At 41.4% G+C, this 18,706-nt stretch overlaps 1 protein-coding gene across 1 annotated transcript in view; it reads left to right on the forward strand.

Annotated features, from left to right (window-relative positions):
• Positions 1–325: 325 nt before the first annotated feature.
• Positions 326–18,706, forward strand: part of NKD1 (NKD inhibitor of WNT signaling pathway 1) — a gene marked incomplete at both ends in the record, with an annotated part of 102,979 nt that continues 84,598 nt past the window's right edge. Inside the window, 3 exons of the mRNA XM_084270349.1 lie at positions 326–350; positions 491–523; positions 721–878. Coding sequence (XP_084126475.1) covers positions 326–350; positions 491–523; positions 721–878 — 216 coding nt within the window. The remainder of the gene's footprint in view (positions 351–490; positions 524–720; positions 879–18,706) is intronic.

Raw genomic sequence — 18,706 nt, forward strand, 5'->3', positions numbered from 1 at the left:
GAAGGCGGAGGCTGCCTGCAAGTGGTCTAATCTCAATGAGGTGTCAATCATGTTCCCCGGTGGGTGAAGTAAGGTCTTTTGTAACCGCCTCTGTCTTTGGGAAAGAGAGGAGAGAGGAGGAAGACTGGAGCGGAGAGGGGGACGCCGGACCGTGCTGCAAGAGAGGAACTGAGATTTGATCTCATTTGTGCGTTAGCAGGCAGAAGCGGAGCACATGGATTTCTAAACACGCTGGGATTTTATATATCTACAAAAATAACATCGAGCGAACCTGACCCTACTGCAAACAGTCAAATGAATCGTAATTGCAGATCAATGCAGAGAGATGGGGAAACTTCACTCGAAACATGGTTAGTTCCTTTCCCTTGCTACTTCCTTAGTCCCTTCCCCTGGTTCGGATTTTACTTGGTTTGTTGCTGTGATTTTTGTACTGTGTCTAATGATCTTCCTTTATTATTTCCCCCACACACTTTCCTCCGGATCTGCCTAGCTGCCGTTTGTAAACCCAGAGAAAGTCCAGAAGGTAGGGATGGCTCCTTACCGCTAGTAACTTTGAACGCCTTCCCCCGTGCGGGTGGCTGCCCCGTACCCCTGCCCTCTCCCCTCAACTTTCCGCCGCGGTTTGCGCCCGCTCCGGCCCCGGCTGGCCGCGGGGATGGCTGCGGGGGCCGGGCGGGCTCTGCGGGCGGCTCAGCGGCGGCATTGTCTCCTCTTTTCTAGGTGATAGTTTTGCGGTGAACGCCTCTCTGGCTCGCAAAGGGCTGGAGGACTGGATGGTGAAGCAGAAATACTCCGGGGGCAGCAGCAGCGGAGGCAGCAGCTCGGGACTCCAGCAAGGCTGCCAGCACCGGGCTGTTTGCAGGCTCTCCAGCGCCAGGGTATGTCAGCTTCCTCGCTGTCCCCACCCCCCCGCCCCTTCTTTTGAAACAGGGAAAACCAAAAGCTCTTTCTACATCCCTCTCTCCCTCCCGAGGGGCGGTTGTGCAAAGGAAGGGTTTTCTTTGCCCTAATGCTGCTCCAGGGGGCTGCCCCGTGGGTGGCTTCCTTCAGCCCTTTGATGAAGTTAGGGGCTGCAGAGCAAACTTGGTGCTGGTACGAAAGTCAGAGGAGCAAGGGGACCTGTCTGCTGGTGTCTGGGCAGTACGATTAGAATAAAACCCTTCACAAACAGGAACAGATTCTTTGGGAAAAGCCCAGCACCCTGCCAGGGTGCGAAAGCTTATGATTCGCGATTGGTGTAGAAGTTTGTCTGTGACATTTTGGCAGAGGAATTCAGGAACGGAGAAGTCCCCGGAGAGTGCATTGTTATTCATTTGCTCTTTGCTAACTTTCTCCGTAAGAGTTACTGTACGTGTCACTTGTCCTGCTCTTGCCACACCGGTCCATTTCCACCCTTTCTCTTCCCTCCAGCCCTCCCCTGTAAAGCTGGGCTGGACGAAATTTTAAGTTGCCTTTTTTTTTTTTTAATGTTGTCTCTTTAAACAAAAAGGCATGATGGGAGGTAAACAAACCTAACAATTCTTAGAGATGGTCCTCCTAGGGTTTCAGGGTATGATCCAGAGCTTATTGATGTTTACTGAAAGACTACCATTGACTTCCGTGAGCTTTGGATCAAACCCTGAAAGCTCCATCAGTGGAAAAGTAACCTGAGAGATGGGGAGATTGGAATCTCTGCTTCCCAGCAAGGAATGTGGCTTTGAAAGCAGGGGCAGAGCAGGGCCACCAAACCTCCTGCAGGCTCTTCGCTTTGTCAGCCACCAGCCTTATTGTCAGAAGCCTGGACTTCTTGTGTCTCAGGAAAAATGAACTCAGAAGTGGAGAATACTTCCATGTTAGGTGGGGTGTTCAAGTGTGTGGAAGATATGTAGTATGGGACAAGCTAATGACAACTTTATTTTGATTCCACCAGTATTGTACTTAGAGAAGGATAAATTGTTTGGAAGTCACTAGAAGTAAGGTAAAGGGGTAAGATATTGATGTGTTTGTAATTGATGAGCATAATCACATTCAAGTTGCAGATATGGTTTGTTGAATACTTGGAGACAATGTATCCATAGAAAAGTTCTCATTAATGATAGTACATACATGTATGATACAGATGCAAAGAGTAAAAACATGTGCATTTAATAATTTTAATTATCCCTATTTTTGTGAGTCAAGTTTTTTTGGTTATGTTCTACCTTTCACATATATATTTTCTAGGAAAGAAGCTCAGGTCATAAAACTAAATCTAGGTTTGAAACATAAGAGGTAAAGGTCAAAAACTCTGACTTTAGCTTTGTGAAATGTGTTTGCTTTCTGAAAAGATTAAAAAGTCTTTTGTCAAAGATACTTTGCTATTCACAAAACTCTTCAGTTTTCAGTTCCATGAGGTCTGCTCAGCTGGAATGACAGTAGAACAGTATTTCTCTTATTCAAGGTGTCGTCCTCATGATGACTCAGTGAGCCACTAACTAAAACTTAGCCTACAGTTTTAGTACATTATAAAACTGTAAATAGGTTTGAGTATGTTTAAAAGCACTCTTCCCATGAGCCTTTTTACTGTCATCCTGTTGGAGCTGTTTCTGAATGTTTGAAATTATTTGCTATTTATTGCTTTGAGTATTTGGTAGTATCTGTGTGCATATATAGCCTGCTAATTGATTTAGTTTAATTGTCAACCTGTCACAGGCACACTGTGACAGCTATATTAAAGTTCTTTTAAAATATGTACTTTTGGTAATATGGAAGGATGCATTTCTAATCCTACATTGGAACCAGATGTGCCATATGTACGGTCTTTTTGACAAGGATTATGGAGTCACAGCTATGGACTCTGTAACTGAGATTGGATGACTGTTTCACTTCTGAGATCTCTTTGATCTCTTGTATAATTACAGATACAGAGCGAAAACCTCTCGGCTCTTCATTCACCTGAAGCTGTAGGAATACTGGTCTCTTCTACTGATGGGTAGCCACATGGAATTGTGTGGGACAGTTGCGTATTCCTCGGTAATGTAGTGCTGTGGCACCAGAACTGACCAAGGGCTCTTCTCCTTATTACTTCAGAATTCCTCCTAAAGCTTACAAGGCTTTGTGGAATGGTAGAGTTTTACAGTGTTATAGCTGAAACTTTGGCTTCTCAGTAAAACGTGTTTTTCCTGAAACAGGGAGAAGTGCCAGAGATAGATCAAACGCTGATGGAAATATCTGCATTCAGAGAAATGTCCAATTGGGTTTAAAAAAGAATATAATGGTCCTGGAAATAATTTTCCTCCTAGGAATCTCTAACTTGGACTTTTGGTGGCAGTAGTTTACATAGCATGTGGGGCCCAATTTGGTGAAATCCAGAGTGTTTCCAAAGGCTTGTTGATGGGAGAGGAGAGCATGAGGAGAGCATCTGTTGCTTCCAATTCTGAAACTTTAAAGATTTGAATCATTTGGTTAGACCTTGAATGCAGTAGTGAAATTTGACTTGCATTGCTCAGTGTAAGCCAAAAATTCTGTATTGGTTGTAATTAGAAGGCTGTTTTCCTCAATAACAGAGACATGTTAATCATCCAGGGGAGATGACACTGAAGTCCAGGGGGATTCATGTGGTGTTTTACAAGAGGAATGACTGACTAGTAGGGGAAAGCAATACAATTTCATTTGTACTCCTCTCTAGAATAATCAAATTTACAGTAGTTGTGGAGGTGAAGTCTTTACATCAGTTCACTCAAGGGGTATTTGGCACAAGGAGGGTTCTAGAACACGCCACCTTTTCTCTTCCTGAACTGAAGTTTTGAGAGTTTCTTGGTTTGAACAGACTTCCCCTGCTGACATGTCATCCATGTCATGTCCTGTCTATCTGTGTGTCCCCCCATCCAATTCACTGGAAGAACAGTAATTAGTGTCCAGCTATTGCCAAATGCCTCACCCAGCTGAGAAGGATCTCATAGTGAATTGTTAGATGAAGGCATGAGCCAGGGCAAGGGGAGTGTATCTGAAATCTCTGCTTCTGGTGTGTGCACAGCTTGCTGCTCTGGGCTGGGAGCTCTGATCTCACTAAACCATCGCAACCCAGCAGGGGCTGCTCTGCTCTAAATGTTTTAATTGCTGTGGAGGCCAAGGGCTGGGCTGCAGCCTTTCACATCATGTCAAATTAAGGAAAAAAGGAATTCTGTTGCATCCATGAAAAGTATGAGGTCCAGAGTCATCTTCCAGTTTCAAAGCTGATTGAAACCATTGGGGCTGTAAATCTGTTAGAGCAAGTGAATACACTTCTTTTGCTGCTTTATGAATGAGTTAACTTGTGCCCAGAAAGGTTTTCTGATGCTGGATTATCTGGTATAATCCTTAAATTTAACTTTATTTAGGGTGTTTACTTTTACAAAGTATTTTTGGAGATCAACATTGTTTGCAAATATTCATGTGTTTGTTTATTTAACTGAGAAGTAGCTCTATGCTAGAGGGAAAAATATTAAATATGACATTTGCTTAGTTCAATTTACTTTTATCTTCAAAGCTGTAAGAAATTTTACTAGTTTCTTGTGTGTCTTTTTGAGATCTGTGCTTGGGATTGGAAAAAATCTCGCATTTTTAATTAAATTTCAAACCAGCTCCCTGTGAGCAAGGTTTAAGCAATCATTTTAGGTAAAAGACTTTAGCTTGCCATTTCTGCTGGGCTCTTTGGTGCTGAGTTGAGTGTCTGGTCTGGGAATAATACAGCATGAAATGCTGAGGCACATCACTGCTTCAGAGGTGGGGCTTGTTCTCCATTTGTTCTGTGCCTGTAACTGCTGGTGACATTAATGGGCATTCCTTGCGTGGCTGAGAGGAGACTCCACCAGTGTCAACTTCAGGGCTCTTCTGTAGCACAATCTTTCTGAAATTTTAAAAGGAAAAAAAAAAGCCCTTCCCAGTGTCCCACTGTTAGATAGCATGTGTGTGTGTGTGTGTGCATGTAAAAATCCACAGCCTTGTGGAAGGCACAGCTGGGTAGGGCACTCATGCAAAATGAAAATAATAAACAGACTTTTTAGTGGTATGTATATACTGTGGCTTAAAGGCTGCAAAGTGGGAGATTCAATTGTAACACTACTGTGAGGTCATCTCGTGGGTAGAGTGACATTTGAAAGACTGCCTTCTTACTGATGCAGTGACAAGAGCAATTAAAACTTCCTGGGTGCTATCTTGTGTGACTCCCGAAGGGATCTTCCAAAGGGAAATATTTTCAAGTACGTTAGTGTCAGAATTGTATAGATAATGATATTGACTTTGTGGATAAAAGACATGATGGACTCAGCAGTGCTAGTTATTGGTATGACTAAAAAACTGGTTTGATACACAAAACACTGCATATGGCATTTAAAATGATATTGCCCAACTCTCTATTGGGAGGGAGAAGGAGAATGTTATTTAGTGTTGAGGTTTGGTGCCAACAAACCAAGATAATTTAATTAGTGGTGCACTTAGTATATCTTGACAGTTCTGGTTTGGGAAAATTATAATATGAATATTAACAATCAAAGAGTCTCTGCAAGTATTAGTGCCATAGTGATGAGATTAGTGAATTGGCCAATAGTCTAGCAGAAGGCTGGATTCCAAGGGAATTATCCTTGAATGATACCAGTTGGTGCAATTAAAAGCCACAATTCAGTTGCCATATGGAAAGTGTTAGGCATCCTTACATGGTTTCAAAGCTATGTGCCGGAGGTTAAATTGACATATGAAGAAAAGCATAAATTAAATATTTTGTGTTATGAAATTAAAAGTTGACTTTGCTTGAGACATATGGAGGAGGTGGATGGAGGGCGGTCTGTATTTCATCAGGGCTTGTTTTATAGGTGTTTCAGATTTAATGTGGTGCACTTTTAATTTGGCATGTTGATTGGAAAGCTGAATGGCCCGTGAAGTTTCTGCAAACAGTCTCATTAAGGCACCCTTTTTTGATCTCTGACAACTCTCTTTCTCCCACCCCCTCTAAAGTGGAGTTACTTAGGTTGATGTTGTAAGAAGGAAGTGTATTCTGTGTAGTAGCTGGGTGAAGACCTTGTCTAAGCAATACAGGCTATGTCTTGTGGGCTACTGATAAGTCCCTCTTGACTTAGTGAAACCTTAATTCTGAATTAGGCATCCTTGGTTATGGAGTATGTTTTGTTCTGTAAATTGGGATGAAAAGTAACAACAGTAAGCTATGTTCTTTAATGACTTAAATGTAAATAATGTAGTCCAGACTTTACACTAAAACTTTCGTTATAACAAAAATGGGAAATTTGTAGCACATGATTGCCCACATATGGGAATGTTCTTTACAGCAGCATTCATTAACAGAAGGGTTTTCTGTAGGTTTTGTGAGATCAGTAATAAGACCCAGGAGGAGCTCTGTAAGTGGCTGTTTGTAGGCACCCTTCAGAAGATGATCTTAGTTGACTTTTATGGTTTCTTTTGAATTGAGTTATGAACAGAGGAAAAAGAAGTCTTGTGAGTATTGAAACTTTGTAAGAGTTAGTTTTTCCAAAGTTGGGGAAATAATTGTTCGGTGATGATATTTAAATCAAAACGGAACACTGCTCCCTGCGCTGCAGATGTTGGCCTTTATAGAAATCCTTGTGGAAGGATTTTGCTTCGTGAATGTCAGCATCAAAACCTGATTGGAAAGTAAATGGTAGATGTTGAAATGTGCAGAATGCTTGGAAGTATTTTTTTTTTTTTTGTAGCTAAACCACTTTTCTAGTTAATACACTAGTTACTCTGAATATTTTAGAGTTTTCAGACTATGTGATATTTATAGATATATTTTCATGGAAAATGAGGTATAGTTTTAGTTCAAAAAGTTAGTGTGAAGAAATGATCAAATAGTCTTTCTCTGTGAATTTATTTAGTCATATCTGCCAACATTGGCAGCAAAACTAAGCTTGTATTTACTCCTACAGAGTAACTACAGCTATGGGAGACTGAGTTGGACTGTATTCCATTCAAGAATTATTAACCAAGTTCCAAATGCAAAATCTTCATTGTGTCTGATTTCTGAGCCAGCAAAGCATGTTTGTGTTGGAATATCTCATGACATTTGTCTTGCAGTGGTGGAACACCAGTGGTGTTAGCTGTGGTGAAAGGGCTGTGCTGGCACAGATACTTTAACTACTGCGTAATCTAAGAGAGAGGGGAAATGACTTGTGTAGGTTCAGTTGTGTTCCTGTCCTGGTCTCTCTGCAAGGGCTGCAGCTGTGCCTTTGCTTTTGGTGAACTTCTAGATTTGTTGTCATCAGAGCAATATGGCATATATTTCCTCTTGTCATTTGCAGAATAGAGGTGACAGTTGTGAATGTGTGAGAGAACCTTTTCTGAGTTTGTAAATCCTGTGTAGTGTCTTCCTTAATACCTACACATATAGGTCTTGCATGGCCTGTTAAGTGCCCATCACATGTGAGAAATACTTTAGGTTTAGTCATACACAGTCTAATCATTTAAGGAAGGGAACGATTCATTCTCTTGGTGTCAGGTTCGACAACAGATGTGAAATTGAGCATCACTGATTTTGTTTGGTGTGGCCAATTGTATGTTACAGACCAGTAAATGATCCTATTGTTTTAGTCTATAAAACTTTTGGTCCTCTGAAGACCAGACTGTGGCCACAGGAGACTTGAAATGCCTTCAGTGCCTGAGAGGCTTCTCAGTGGCCAAGAAAAGCCCTGTAAAAATACACCTAAAACATCCTGCCACACTGACCCCTTGGCAGGGATAATGGAAGACCCCATGGTTCTCTGGTTATAGTGAAGGTCCTGCCAAATATACATGAGAAGTTGATGTTCCTTAAATAAGGAGCTTCTAAGAAAATGGAATACTTATTCACAGGACTTACCAGGCAAGCAGTTTTACTGCTTTTTTTTGTCAAAAGCTCTGAGTTTAGTTTTCTCTGATAACCCTTCTCAATCTGTAAACTCAGTGGAACTCTGAAGATCATCAGGCTGACTGTGGAAAGGCTGTCTTGCTTATACCTTGACAAGTGCCATCTACCAGTCTTGCTTTTGGTTGTAATAACTTTGGATTGGAATGCAGGCTCCGTGGCACTGGTCCCTGATGTCATTTGCAATGAGAATCCCTTGAGAATGTAAGATCCTGCCTTAACGTGTGGGAGGGGATCAGTTATGTTTTGAGCAGAGTTTGCAGCCTGGACTTTTCAGCCACGTATCCTTGGGCCTCAAACTAACAAATGCAGGCAGCGTGTTGCTTTAGCTCAGAGATGGATTGGCATGTGGTCAGAATAGTCTACGCACTGTCCATCGAGAGAAATACTTTGTGTTTTGTGATTAGGGTGGAATTTAATGCATTTGGGGGCATTACAGTGGCAGCTTTAAAGGGATTAAGCATATTGAGGTTCCTATTAAAGTATAACATTGTGATTCAAGATCTGTGAAAGAAAATCATGCATGGGTGTTTGATCTTGGGGTGCAGCCACACATGCTGTGAGGCATAAAATAAGGGGATAGACTCAGTAGGGAAGTGACAGAACAAAGTACTGTCTTGCAGGAGAAATGGGATTTGGGAGCAGCCTCAGATCTTTTGATCCATACTCTGATGCAAATGATGAGTGGTACGGAGGTGACAGATTTGTCTTCGGGGAGGAAGGAGATTGGTGGGTAGTGCGTCTCATTGCCCTCGGAGATAGTTTGCTGCCTGGTTCCCCAAAGGTTTGGTAGTGGTAGGTAAGGACTAAGCTGCTTCCCGTTGTCCTATCTTAAAAATCTTTTATGATTTCAGGACGGTTAGTTTCAAGAGACTTGGGTAAAGAAGGTAGTAGCTGTAAAGCTAAGCCTTATGTGCTAAACGCATATAAAGAACAAATGTCTGTTTGGGGGTGGCGGGAATTTTCTCTGAGCATAGAGAGCCCCAGTCCTGAGCTCACAGAATAACAAGCAGTCTCTGTATTGCGTAAGATGCTGTGGTTAAGTCTCTATCAGTGTTTCTGTAATAAACTACTCTTTTTGAAACAATAAATAATAATTTTGCTTGTGAACTTTCCAAGTCTCTCTCCCTGTTCACATAGTGTACGTGTGTATAAACTACAGACACTCATTCCCCTATAAAGAGAGAACATCACAGTCTAGCAAACAGAGTATCTGTCATTCCAGCTGAGCAAAGGTCTAAGGCAATAACCCAAAATATCCTGGAAGAAATTCTAAAAAGCATTGAAGAAATCAATCGTCTGATCCTAGAGGAAGGTCTTTGATGTAATCCTGGTAAGTTTATACTGGGAGCCTGCCTATTTCTTTATGGTCAGCCCTAGACTATATGAAAAGTGGATCAAATAATTTCATATGCTTCTGCTTTAAAAAAAGATGGTTGATAGTTTTCTAAAGCAGACACGCTGTTTAAATGTAGATTGTGGCTTTTAGCTGAAGCCCAGGTGGGGAGGAAAGGCTTTTAAAAACAAGTACTTACAGAAAAATAAATAATACTTTGATATTTTTCCCGTGGAAAAACTGTGCCTCATTTAACCATCCCGAATATTTAATTTTATTTTGAGGATAAACTTCATAGGTTATCTCAGTTGAAGCCATTTTTATTTATGCAAAGTTTATGTGCAAGGTCTTGTTCCTGATGTGGATATGTATGTAAAAGGAGTTGTTCAGAATACCATAAATAAATTAGTTTTAAAGGTATATTTTGAACTAACTCGCTGCAGTTAGATAAGTCTGGTTTTATCATCTTCAAAAATTCAGCAATATTTCTCTGCTCTGCTTTGATGCAAAAGCCCTGCTGTAATAGAGGGGAAACTTCTCATTGCTTTCAGTGATTTTTGTATTGGGTTCTCTGCCACATCAGTGGGAGCCAAAGGAAGGTTCAAGTGGTGAGACTAATAGTCTTTTTATCTAGCAGCTACATTGCTGGTGCAAAGGCAGTGTGCTTTCTCTGGCAGATGCAGTTTATCTGATTTTATGACAGGTTCACAAAAGTTTTTCCCAGTTGTGCTGCCACTTAAATTGCTATTTGTAATTAGCAATGCAGTTTTGCAGATACGTTTTAAAAGTGTGTTTTGAGAGAGGCTATTCCCACAGCACTGCTTAATGCCTATTAAAATACCACATTTTTATTGTATGAAGGTGTTTTTTATCTAATTAGGCTGGTGTGTTAAAGTGTTGCACTACAGTTTCATTCTTTTTTTTTTCCCTCCTTCTACTCTAAGGCTGGTTTTGTTTATTTATGACCAATAAGAAGCACAGAAAACCTTTAACTCTTGACTGATGCAGAGCATAAAGACATAATGAGGTCTCTTCCTGCCTAAGCTTTGTACAGGTCTTTTCTTTGAGAGGCAGTCCACCTTGGATTAAAACATGGTGATGCATAACAGGAAGGAAAGGAAAGAACCCAGTGTTTGGGAGTATTGTATTCATTGATGCTACTGAGACCTCACTGGAATTTGGTCATCAACCTGACCATGGTACTCTTGAACAGATGTGCTGTTTGATTTCTTTTCCTTTTTTAAAATAAAGAAAAAGAAAATTAAATCAAGAACTGTGTGGTCAAAAGTAAGGCATGTTGAAGTAGCTCTGTGTCCTTGGACACTTGCTGTTATCCAGGAGACACTAGCTAGGCTGGAGGATGCAGGTGTTGCCTGGGCTTAGCTAGTGAATGTACAAACGCTGTTTAAACACAGAAAAGTCCCCTGCTAGAACACCTTAACCTTAATCTGTGGCCACCTCTGACATTCCCCATTTCAGAATGACAGAAACTGAAGATACTGTACTGGGAAGTCCCCTGGGTTTGTCAGTAAAGGAGTAATAGACAATGGGTAATGTCCTGTGGGAGTACCAAAAAGTCTGTGAGGGTCCCTTGTTAGCTCTGCAGCAGTAATCTGTCCATCCTGATGTGTGTGTTTGATGGTAACACCATCAGTCCTGGTCCTCTCAAATGAGGACGGCGTCACCACTGGGGAAGGTTGAAAAGCTTGTCCAATACAGAGCAACAGAATGGTTAGACAAGAAAAATGCTAATGCCATGTCTTTAGGGGTCTTTTAAGCAAGTAAGGAGTCCTGCCCTGCTGTACAGTCTGAGTGTCTCCTAATACCAGTAGGAACCCTATCCAAAGACAGGATGAGGCTTCCTCCTTCCACACCAAGTCTATTCAGAATTTGATGTTATTGTGTAGCAGTTCCAATATCCAGCAGTATCAGGGATGGATAACCATCCCAAGTTCTGCCTTCAGTTAGAAATATGTCCAGAGACTCTCTTTTTCTTAGAGGCGTGCCAGTCCAAGATACATGCCAGATCAGGGGCAGGATTTGGCTTTAAATTATGTTAGCACAGCCTGCTGATGCCAGCAGGCTGGATTGCTAATAGCTGAGGGCAGAACTGGGTGGAGGGAGGTAACTCAGCTGAAAAAATGGTCTTCTGGTGCTCAGTCTCATCTGTACACGGGGGTAAGTGTGTGTTACCTGGACTCACCATCCACAGCCAAGAATCTTTCCTGTCATGACGATGGTGACTAAGAGTAAGTATTTTGTGTCATACCCAGCTGCATGCCAGACTGGTTTGCAGTGGCCCTTCTTGCAGGCTGTGATGCCTTCCTTCTGCACCACTGCTGCTTTGTCCAGGTAGAGCACCCCCTTTCTTCTGTTGACCAAGTTCTGCTTACAGCAGGGTTTATCCAAATGTCACGTGTCTGTTGGAACTGCCTGTGTTGTGCGCAGGGTGAAGCGGTACAGGTTTCACCACGTAGTTTTTTGACTGCTTGCCATTGAGAGGACAGGTTTTAGAGTGAGTGATCTTGGTGGAATACAAAGGGTTACGTGTTGAAGTTACACAGGCGCCAATCCACTGGCACACCGCAGGTGATCTCGGAGTGAATGTTGTTTAAAGCGCCTGTCCCACGGTTTCACAAATGTGCTCTGACCAGAGGATGTTTTTCTAACTTCAAAGGGCTTCTCAGGCTGGCTCGGTGCCTCACAGACTGAGTCCACAATTCCTCTCTGCTCGTGATGTGTTCTAACCATGTGTGATTTTTTTGGTATGTGATGTTTTCTTAAAGCGGCATTGACCTGTGTTCAAGTGAAACTTGCTCTTAAGCTTGTAAACACAAACTTGTCGTGTGGGCAGTTTTCATCTTAACCTGATGTGTGTATTTTTTTAAGAGCAAGAATAGACATCAAAAGAAGCCGTAATTTATGGGGGGGGGGGGGCGGGGGGGAAACCCAGAATAAACTTTCAGCAGTCTTTTGAATTGCACCATCCAGAGGATTTTCCTTGAAGATGAAGGTGTGGGTCCTTTGCTGGCTGTAAGAAGAGCAGCATATTTCCACCGCGGTACAGCTAGTCTTACAGTGGGGTGGTTTGTCTGAAATGTGCCTCTGCACAAGGGCTGTGCAAAGGGAGGAAGGAGGCAAAAAGGAATAGAAAGTGTGAATGAGGTAGGATACTTAGCAGTGACCTGAGGCTTTTGGGTTTTTATGTTAAATTCACCCCCTCTTTAGTAACGTTATATTAAAATCAAGTTTTAGGAATATGTTTGTATGTCCCTAAGTATTAAAGGTTTCTTTTTCTTCTGTAGTACTTTGGAGTAGATTTCTGAAAGAAAGGGATTATTTTCAGGTTGATGTAAAATATACTTTCTTTTTAATGCTGAAAATGACAAATGACTGAGTCTTTGTAAGCCATTTTTTATTTTTTATTACCATTGAGGCCTGTTAATTTTTCTGAGAGCAGGATTAGGCCCTGAAATATCTCTCGAGGTGCCCTATGTTATGTGAGCTCTGGTTATGAATCTGGGAAGATCTCATGTTCCACTGGTGGCCACTGGTTTTTGCAATGTTTGTGCAGTCATTAAGGCTAGAAAAAGTGGGCTGCTTTGAGGCTTTAAAGTCATCATTTGTAGTATTTTTAGTTTAATGTTACTATTATGATGGAAGTTTTAGAGCATATTAAAAAGCCCAGAACCAACAACAAAACAAACCCTTTCTTCAAAGAAAACAATACCTTACAAGCCAGACTGTAATACTGTTTGCTGAGTGATTGAAAAGGATCATGTGCTGTGGGAATCCAACATCATCCTGTGAATGGCATGCCATGAACAATATATCTCAGCTGTGCAATGAAATTTTGCTCCTCATGAGTAACAGTACCTCAATCTTAGCACTTAATTAATCCAGCTTTCAAATGCAGCTTGATCCCAGGGTCCTCATCCAGACCAGGTCCTGGAGAAGTTAGTGATCTCGAGGACGTAAAGCTCTAACAGCAAACAACCTGTGCTGCCCTGCCATCCCATGGATATGAACAGGAACCATCTCACCACGTTTATTTTGGCTGGTTTTAAAGCAGGTGGCCAGGGTGAATTCCTGGTTTCAAAGTCACAGCTGCTGCTTTGAAATTGTGTAAGAAGGGCTTTGGTTTCTTAACACAAAATAACTGAGCTGCTGTTTGGTATTAGAGCATCATTATTCTGGGAAATGCACTCTTCATTTTAAAAATATCTTTGTATGGAAGTTGAAAGTTTATACCTCATGATCCTAAGAGCAAAGAGGTGAAAAGGTTCCTTATTTTACTGATGACTGTAAATACTTAAAAATTCCTCATTGACTCTGAAGGTAGTATTAAAATTAATAGCAATATTAGAAGCACTGATTCTAATAGGAATCTCTTGTTTGTTGGCATTTAATATTTTTTGGGAGATTTTTTTTGGTAACTATAACTGGAGAATTTTCCTTATTAACTGCATGTCTTGGTGGCAGTTTGCCCAAAAATGTTATGTCTTTACCATTAATTCAATTAAAAGTCCAAGTGGGCTTTATAGTGTCCCAGTAATGATGCTATAATTAAGTAGAAGGAAACATTCTGTTACAAATCCCCATTTCCTCTCCTTGTAAAATTTTATTTTAAAATGAGACTTCTTGGGTGACTTTTTCAGTAGCGTCAGCAACAGTGTCAGCAGAATGGTGAATTCGTGTCGCTGCAAGTATAAAGAGAATTCATGAAGGAGTTTGTGTTAAGCATAGTTTTCTTTTTTATAAAAAAGGATTTTATTCACTGTGGTGTTTTTTCTTCTTTTGTATTCCTTTCCACCTTATGATATTATAATGTTTTTTGCCTACTTTCAAAATTTCATAGATATATATTTATAAAAACTATATGTCATGTAAGCCTTTTTCTGGTGTAAGAGAAAGTACATTTAATGCAAGGTGCACAGCATGGGGTTTTCTGGGCCTCCAATCTCATATGATCCTGTCTCACAATAAATACATCAAACAGGAACGAGCAAAAAGCAATCCTCTCAGACTGGGTGAAAATGCGCTCTTAAGAAAGAAGATGAGGGAGGGCTGGTTAGAGGAAAGGCTAGACCTGAAAGGAGGCCTGGTGAAAGCGAGTAGCCAGAGGCTGGAGTGTCTTTTCAGGCTTGTTAAAGGATGCAAAGTGCAAAATTAGGGTTCATTTCATATTAGGGCACAGTCAAAGATACCATCGAGTGTGGGGATGCACGTGTGTAGGATGTAACAAAATCATTGACTTGGTTGTTAAGGGGATGAGGTGAGAAGAGAACCGTGAGAAACACGTGCAGTACAGATGGGGTAGCTGGGCTGTGCCCTTAGTCTTTTTTGCTTCACTCATAACATAGTTTTGGTTTGGCCTTTTCTCTTGTGCTAGTAATGACTAGGGGCTTTCTTGTCTGTTGGAAGCTGCATGTTCTAGTGCATCGTGTCTTAGATTTTATCCATTAACAACTGGTGCTGAACCATATTTTATATACAGGCATACATGGCAGAAAGAGCCCTACTAAGTTAAAGCTCTCAGGGTTCAGCCCGAGGCTTGCTGTGCAATCCTTGCATCTCTGATAACAGGGTGTGCCTTTGCTGACTGGGCTGACTGTTGTAGCCCCTTGGATCTCTGTTTAGTGGTTGGGATTTTCATGGGTAGGATATCAGTCCTGTAGTACTTAAGGAGATAGGGTAATGGGTTAAATACAGCTTTCTTAAGGACTCTAAATCACAAATTAGGTAGGCTTTGAAGTCATCTGAGATTAGGAGACTGGTCTGCGGGCTTGGATGTGAAGTTGGGAGGTGTTTGTGATGTGGGAGGTCAGATGGATAGCCTTTGCTGTGGTGCAACCTGGTCCCTGAAACTCTGAATTTACGGCTTAAGAATGAGATACGGGAGCCATGTCCAGACCCTAGCTTTAGCTGTGTATCCTTTCTCAAGCTGCTCAAACATCTTTGCAGAGACCCAAGATATCTAAGCACTTGCCACTCATTTAGGCTCGCTTCTCTTTGAAACTACCAATTTTATGCCCACTTCCCCATCAGGGAGGTGGAGATAATTTTTCTCCTTTTACCAGCCTAGGTGGTCGAGATTTACAGATAAATATTTAAAGTTCACGAAGACCTTCAATGCCAGCAGTACACTTAATTCATTGCTATGTCTTTATGAATAAGCCATGTATTTATTACTTACTTTCTCAAGCAAAGTAAGAAAATAAGAATGTAAAAGAATTTTTGAATTTCCCCTTGGAGTTTATATAATCCTCCTTTGCAAAAAAAACCCCTTACATTGTTTCTTCTTTTGATCTGTAGTAATCTTCCCTGAAATCCTTTTGGAAAGAGGCATTCCAAACTGTCCAGCTCTCATCACAATCCAGTAGTTTAAGACATCTAATTCCAAAAAGTTTGTATCAATCAAAAAAAACCTTAACATCTGGAGGAGAAAGACATTTTACTTGCCTGTCATCTGCCCAAGAGTTTAGGCACGGTTAGAAGGTGGTGGAAGGGACATATCTTTAATGTGTGAGCTGAATCTCCACTCCTTGTGAAGGTACAGCCTTCCTGCTGTACCTTGCTTTTCAGAATGCATATAACCTTGGTGCAGGATTAGCAGGAATGTAGGGGTAGAGCATATGGCTAGCATATGGATAATCACAATAGGTAAATAATACAGGATGAGGAGAATGCCTGACTTTTACCACTGTTACTAGATGGAGCAATCTACACAGATGTCACTACAGGGCAGAGGAAAACATTTGTTAAAAATTAGACTGAAGATGAGCTGTGATGGGCCAGCTAGACTTGAAGCTTTGCAGGGAGATGAGCTTTTTTCTGGTGTTTGCTTGCATAATGAAATTGCCCTCTCTCTAAGGTTATTCTTGGGAGCAGCAGAGTTTGTACATCAGTGAAATGCATGTCAAAATGTTTACAATGAACTGGAGTGGTGAATCAAAGCAGTAGGCTTTTGTTTGCGCTCTTTTTGTAATCGAGAGCCTTATAATGAGGGTGAACTATGCCTCCTGTTCTGGTGGGCCTTTGTACTATCTGGAGCACAAAGCTGGGCAGGTTTACAGGTTAATTAACACCTCTTCCCTCCTCCTTGTGGTGTTGGCAGGGACGTATCACCCAAGATCATGTTTAGAAATGATGACTGATGGTTAGTGGTGGATACTCCCAAGATTTTTAGTTGTTGCCACTGGATTCTCTGCTTCAAATGTCATTTGTTCTTTAAACAATAGAGAGCAGAGTTAAATGTATGGTGCTGAAGAGACACTTATTGTCCTGTGAGCCTGGCAGCAATGAGTGCACCCCTCCAGCTGTGTGTTTGCACCCAGGCACATCCCAGCCTCTCTCATAAATATAAGAGAACTGGGACAAATTCTGCCTGTCTAAAGAGCATTTAGTGGCATCTCACAACCCATTATTATGTATTTAAGGATGATTTTTCTGAGTATTCAGTTGTAAGTGTGGCTTTAATCTAGCAGCTCTGTACTTTTGGAGAGTTAGGGGAGTCTGGTTGGCATCGCTGTACTCATTGTACTTTGTGTGTTAGATATGGTCATTTTGTTGTTGTGCTGCTTGCTTTCCCTTCCAGTTCCTCAGGTCCCAACACTGTATGTGTTAGATGCTTCTATTGTAACAGCTATTGGCATTGCTTTAGCTTTATTTAAACACAACAGTGTTCAGAAACTAAAAGGTGGAGAAACAAAGCCACATGGTGGTCTATCAGGGTGCACGTTTGGGTTCAGAACATCAAGGATCCTTTTGCTGTTTTGCATTGGCTAACACACCATGCTGTCCCATTTGAGGTAGGTGTGTACCATACCACACTGCCTGGCAGTGCCATACCCGCTGTACAGACTGCTGACGAAAACCGGGCAGAGCACGTGTATTTTTGGAGCTGAAACATTTTCTCCTCACATCTCCTACTTCCTTACATGCTCATTTGTGAGTGGAAAGATGGTGGAGCATAGCCTGGCTCAGGAGCAGAACCATTTGGGAAAGAGGATAGTGCAGAGGCAGTATTTGTTGCCTTCCTTGAGGCAGTGGGGAAATTGGAAAGGAAACTGTGATTCAGTGAATCATAGCCATCGCTCAGACTGCTCCAGGGGTAGTGCAGCTCTCAGCTGCTGCCTTGCTTGCAGTGGATTATAGGGTCATAATGCAGCCCACTATTCTGAGGCAGAAAAGCAGTAAATTCATCCTCGGGAGCTGCTTTGTGTTGTCTAGAAATGAAGAATTCCTCTGTAAGAATGTCATGCTTTTTATCCAACTTCCCAATTCCCATGCTTCAGCACTATATTTATCTTCAGCATTTTCATGCTGTGAATAGAGGAAGGCCAAGAAACATGTATAAAGGACTTCCTTTACAGCCAATGATATGTGCAGTATAGCATCCTATAAAGTTAACAGGGATTAAGGTGAATGACCATGTGAGCAAGGGAGGCATTCCATCAGGAAATACGTCTGTTTCTGTGCAACAGCTAAAGCAATACTATCTACAGACTTTGAATCAAAGGCTTGGACAGCTAAACAAAGCTAATCCCCGAAGATGTACTATTAAAGTCATTTCCTGTGTATGGAATAAATATGGTAGGAGTTTTGAAAAGCATTTTCCAGCCATTGTTAAGAGAAGAGTTGGGGTGTAAACTATAAAGTTCTGATCTGGGTTCAGACTTTCTCCATATTTGTGGTTTTGATTTGAGCCTGTCTCTAGTTAGTAGGGATATAAATGTTAAAATTTACCCATGTGGCCTGAGAGCTGTGCTGTGTTAGTAGTGTAAGTCTCACTGTTTCAGCGTGTCTTTATTTTAGAATATATTTCTTTCTGCTGGTGTCGGAACCTTTTTTTTTACTGGGCAAACTCTGAATAGTCTGGCAAGGAAGGACAACTTGACCAGGCCTAGTAGAGCTGCAAGTGGAAAGTGTTAATCATCTATGAAAAATCATGTTTCTCTCTCATAAATTCTCTGGAAGTGAAAACTCAAGTTTCTATCCCATATAGAGGAGAAAATAAATGTCTGATATTATTTTTTATGAGAGCTTTTATTTCTTTGTTTAAGCTTTGATAGCTTGTTAAATTTCATTGCTCAAGCAATTGAGATTAATTGATAGCTGGGAAAAGGTTTAGGCTGAATAATGAATATTCTTGGTTTTGGAGAGCTGCACTTTAAGTAAGAAAGATGAGCACCAAGAATTAGGTCCTGATGTGAGCTGAACTGGGTTTTTTGTGCCTAAATGCAATTGAATGAAGAGCTCTCAGTTTGAGTGAAAGAGCTGTCTGCTCAGATCTGTTAGGCTGGGTCTGGCTGGGCAGCATGTTTATAGAGTGGGAGGTTTGGGCTCCAAATCTGAATTCTTGTCATAAGACATGGTAAGTTATGAATGGCAGAGAGAAATGATTACCAGAATGTGACCAGAACAAAGAAGCTAGTCATGGAACCTGCTTTCTCCTGGGCTGTCACCCATTGTATCTGAGCAGTTAATGTAATTTCAGA

This window comes from Gallinula chloropus (assembly GCF_964237585.1).
Source record: "Gallinula chloropus genome assembly, chromosome: 13".
Lineage (NCBI taxonomy): Eukaryota > Metazoa > Chordata > Aves > Gruiformes > Rallidae > Gallinula > Gallinula chloropus.